The sequence below is a fragment of the Lolium perenne genome, chromosome 3 (assembly GCF_019359855.2).
Source record: "Lolium perenne isolate Kyuss_39 chromosome 3, Kyuss_2.0, whole genome shotgun sequence".
Lineage (NCBI taxonomy): Eukaryota > Viridiplantae > Streptophyta > Magnoliopsida > Poales > Poaceae > Lolium > Lolium perenne.
In genome coordinates, this window is record NC_067246.2 from 349,899,784 (window position 1) to 349,904,281 (window position 4,498).

The 4,498-nt window shown below is 45.3% G+C and overlaps 1 protein-coding gene and 2 non-coding genes across 3 annotated transcripts; 1 reads left to right on the forward strand and 2 right to left on the reverse strand.

The window, feature by feature from the left end:
* Positions 1–201: 201 nt before the first annotated feature.
* Positions 202–1,752, reverse strand: LOC127346187 (outer envelope pore protein 16, chloroplastic-like). Its single transcript, XM_051372737.2, has 5 exons — positions 1,483–1,752; positions 1,350–1,381; positions 1,186–1,219; positions 1,030–1,097; positions 202–906 (listed from the first exon to the last, which is right to left on the reverse strand). The coding sequence occupies exons 1-5, from the start codon at positions 1,616–1,618 to the stop codon at positions 889–891; spliced, it is 288 nt and encodes a 95-aa protein (XP_051228697.1). The 5' UTR covers positions 1,619–1,752; the 3' UTR covers positions 202–888.
* Positions 1,753–3,582: 1,830 nt separating this feature from the next.
* On the forward strand, positions 3,583–3,656 carry TRNAI-AAU (transfer RNA isoleucine (anticodon AAU)). The gene has a single exon. It is a non-coding gene; the product is annotated as a tRNA-Ile (tRNA).
* Positions 3,657–3,725: 69 nt separating this feature from the next.
* On the reverse strand, positions 3,726–3,799 carry TRNAV-AAC (transfer RNA valine (anticodon AAC)). Its single transcript has one exon. It is a non-coding gene; the product is annotated as a tRNA-Val (tRNA).
* Positions 3,800–4,498: the final 699 nt, after the last annotated feature.

Sequence of the window (4,498 nt, forward strand, 5' to 3'; positions counted from 1 at the left end):
TCATGCAACATAAAGGGATCCGTGCTAATCTGAGGCTTAAGATGGGCTTGCAGATGGGAGTTGGGTTAACCAAAAACGAAACAATCTGAGGGCTTAGCATGCATATCAGGGGCTAAAACATCAACATAAACAGCCTCAAAAAATGATCTTTACACAAAATTGTGATCTCAGATCACCACTAGGGTTCTAGTGCTAGCAGTACTAGGCATCTGATACCATTGTTAGATTAGAAACGACAGGCTTAGCACAAGATCGCGAAAAGTAGCCACTAGAACACCTAATGATCATAATCAGAGAGGTTTATAGATGCATTACTGGGCATTGCAGTTGCCATCGATGTCTGCGTGAGGCAGGCTTGGTGCAACGGTGTTGATGACGATCCGGTGGTCGCAGACGATCTGGAGATCCTCCTGATCCCCTCCGGGCGCCACATGCACTGCCCTGGTACAGCACGACGAGGTTCCAGCCTTCCCGTTGCTTCTGGCCACTCTAGATCGGTAGAGTTTTGGGATGTGGGGGAAGCAGATGAATTTTGATCGTTAACCTCGTACCGATCTCTGCCAGACTCCCCCCCTTTATATGGCACAACGCAACAGGGGACCAAAACCATCGAGTTGGTTTTGGCACCCCCGATCAGGGTGCGTTTGTTACATACGAGAATAAGTCACGTACGGATCAAGTCCTGGACATTGGTCCAGTGGGCCCATCCCTTTAACGTTAAGTTTTGACTTTTCTCTGTTAACTGAAAATAACTGTCGAACCTGACAGATCAAACATATGTAGGTAGTGGGCGGCAGTGGCGATGGCCGCCCCTGTGATTGCGTTACTGACGATGTGCTTCCGGTCGTCGCTGTTTGCCGCTGACACGAGCGCTCCCGTCACCGCTCCTCACACCATGGCGTTCTTCTGCAAAATCCCATCTCAGATCATGAATCTTTCAATGCAGTGCAGTGACAGACATGAACACAACAAGGTACAGAGATGCTAGTGTTTGACAGACAGGGGTATCGATCAGCATATATGTATTACCCAGTCCCTGTGGCCACGGATCCTGTCGACGCCGTACTCCACGCCCACGTACACCCCGGCAACACTACCTGAGTAATCAACGTGCGTGTGTGTGGTGATCGAAAATAAATTAATTGCTGACAGAAAGCAGATGAGGTAGCAGCACTGATAGATTACCCCAATATGCGCCTTCCTTGCACATCGTCTTCAGCTGCACTTGCAAAAATTCAGAAACGATTTATTTATTTAGTACAGACTACAGAGACCGTGTGAAAATCGGTTCTTCCTCTGAAAGAATTTGTTCAGCCAGTGCAGAAAGTGTAGCAGATGCATGCACTTACCGCGTGCTCAGCTTTGTGCTTTGAGACGTCCCCTGCATCCATCCGCATTCGGCCGGCCAGAGAGAAAATTAAGCAGTCATGCGATCTACCGATTGTCTGATAATAGGAATCCGGATGGTCCTGATCCATGTACCTTTGTGCAGGCAGTGGAAGGTCTCCTCGGCGGCGACCTTACAGGCACCGACGGTGCCGACCTTGAGGAAGCCGTCCGCTGTGCGGTTCAGGAACGGGTGTCCCAGGTCCACCGAAAGGAAGCCGCCGTGAGCCATCGATCTCTCGCCGGCCGGCAGTCAGATCTCTACGTTTTGCTTCTTGATCGATGATCGCTAGTTTCTACTCTCGGGATCGACGGATCTAGCCTACCTAGACTCATCGATCACCTGTATATATGGCCTATGGGGTCGTCTAATTTAAGCATATGCATGCACAAGAGCGATCAATCTTGGATGCAGGAAACAGTCACGATCCGCGCGCGTGCTTTCTTCTCTTCTAGACAAAATGACTCACTCCGCCACGGAGACTTACATTGATATCGTGCCAATCAGAGATGCTCCGTCAGCCTCCACTTCGGCTTGAGAAATAAAAACAGAGAAAAACAAATTTAAGAAAACACAGCAATACCGATGTAAGCTTTATAGCAGGTTCAATTCAGTGCCGATGTGCATGCGTTGTTCCATCTGGCTCAAGTGCAACAGTAGGAATTTGAAGCAACGATGTTCTCCCCTTGGCAGGTTGCTAGTAAAGAAAAAAAAAACGATTGTAGGGAGTGGAAACTGGTTAGAGGTGGTAGTCTAGCGCAGGGCCGGCTCTAGGATTTGGAGGGCCCTAGGGCAAATTCTATAAATGGGTCCAGTTTAAGCTTTGTGCATGCTAGATGGGCTTAAATTTTTTTCTTCTACCTTTTCCTATATGCACTGTGACAGAAATAATGGGCCCCCATTTTGGTTGGGCCCCGGGCAGTCGCACTTCTTACCCTGGGCCAGAGCCGGCCCTGGTCTAGCGAGAGTACGTATATCCCTAGTGTAATTGTGTGGTGGGTAATAGCGTTAGCTGGCAACGGTGCTTGACCTCGCATCAATTACGTGTTGATATATTAGACAAAGAGGTGAAGGAAAAACCCAATAAAATATGTAACAGGCCCCCTTAATCTAAACATTTGGAAAAGCTGAGAGTACGCTTAAATTCATCTAACTTTTTCACATGTAGAGCCTTTGTGAGAATGATCTTGTGAATCCATCCTACCATTGGTTCCATAGAGCCTGTTGTGCTTTCTCAGCTACCAGACCACCTGGTCGATACTACTTTACTGGTTACATTGCAAGCTTGGTACACTTAAAACGAAGTCAGAAAAGCATCACCCATTTGTGGAAAGTTCTCAGCAATTCCTCTGCAGCTACCTGGAGCTCATCAATAATTCCAACACTGTTCCCACTGATGCTATCATCAAAGAAAAGCTACCCCTGATCGATTTCAGGACTATTCATGTACCTTGTTCGATAGAAAAAGGAGTAGGATTAACCATGATCGTTGCCCCCAACAGGCTGAGTCAAGCTAACTATTAACGGCTCCTTCTAGGCTAGCTATCAATCACACAACTGGTCTTGGCCGGTATGGAGCTACGGAATGATGAAGGGCTTCCTGTATTAACTTCTTGCAGATTTCTGGATGAATGTATAGTACCGAATTTCATGAGCGTGTGGAGGGCCTAGAGCTATCTCTCGTGTTGTCCCATCTCCCCATCATTGTGGAGACTGATTGTCCCAACTGGTGGACGCTATGAAGTTCTATGTCCAAAATAGACCGCCTTTCTTACATTGCATTTCCTAGATCAGGGCTTTCGCTAATCAAAGTAGAGTTTGCACCATTCTAAAAGTGCAACGATCACATGTTAGGGTTGGTTACTACCTTGTGAATCTTGCAAGAGTAGAACGCTATTCTAAGACATGGTTAGGGTTTGGACCTGGAGCTATTCTTCAGCTATTGGACCATGACCGAGGTGTAGCCCCGCGTGTTGAATAAAGTTTCTATGTTAGCAGCAAGCACCATATGCTTTTTCTTCTTCTTTATTTTAATTTTCTATTTCAGAAAATTACGGCTTGTTCAGCCAGGATATATCATGTTCATCGGCCTCATCCTCTTCGGTTTAAGAAATATTAAAATGAACTGAGATAAGCAGAAGTAACACGGAACGTATTACTCAATAGATAAGATATAAAAATAAAACTCTCATATCGGCCTATTAGCTCAGCTGGTTAGAGCGTCGTGCTAATAACGCGAAGGTCACAGGTTCGAGACCTGTATGGGCCAATATTTTTGTTATGTACGTATCATTTTATTCATAATTCTTCAAAATTTATGCAAGACAAAAATAAAACTTGGCTTCGCCCGGGTTCGAACCGGAGACCTTCAGTGTGTTAGACTGACGTGATAACCAACTACACCACGAAACCGTTTCGGATTTGGAACAAGTAACACTGTACAAGATAATGTAATAAAAAACTAGCGCGGCTTCTTCCACGAGGACTGTGACCGTAGCATGAATGCCTTGTCCTGAACTCTCGTGCATACTGAATGCAGGGGATGATGTACGACACTGATCAGATCGAAAATAACACAGCTACTTTTTCTGACTTAGCATATATATGTGTGAGAGTAATGTGATTTTGCTAACAAAGCCAGAAAGCCCATCAAGAACGACGGACTTTTTTTTAACCATGCAGGAGGACTGCATGTGCTTGATTAAGAAGAAGAAGAAGAAAGCCTCGGATAGGCAAAGTACATGACCATACACATCAAATGTGAAACGACCAAACTAGACTAGGCTGAAAACGAGAGTAGTCTAAACTGAAAACGGTTCAGACCTACTCCCTCCGTTCTTTTTTAATTGACTCAAATTTAGTATAAAGTTGTACTAAATCTGAATCAATTAAAAGAGTTTTTTAATTGACTCAAATTTAGTATAAAGTTGTACTAAATCTGAGTCAATTAAAATAGACCGGAGGGAGTACAACATAATATAAGAGCAACCCAACTATTCCACGGGGAGGGTGATGCGTCCCTCGCTTGCTTTGCTCCACTGCTGGGCGTCAGCCTTAATCTGTTCAATTATTTGATGAAGCGACCTGTAGATGCTGTCAAAAACTCAACCG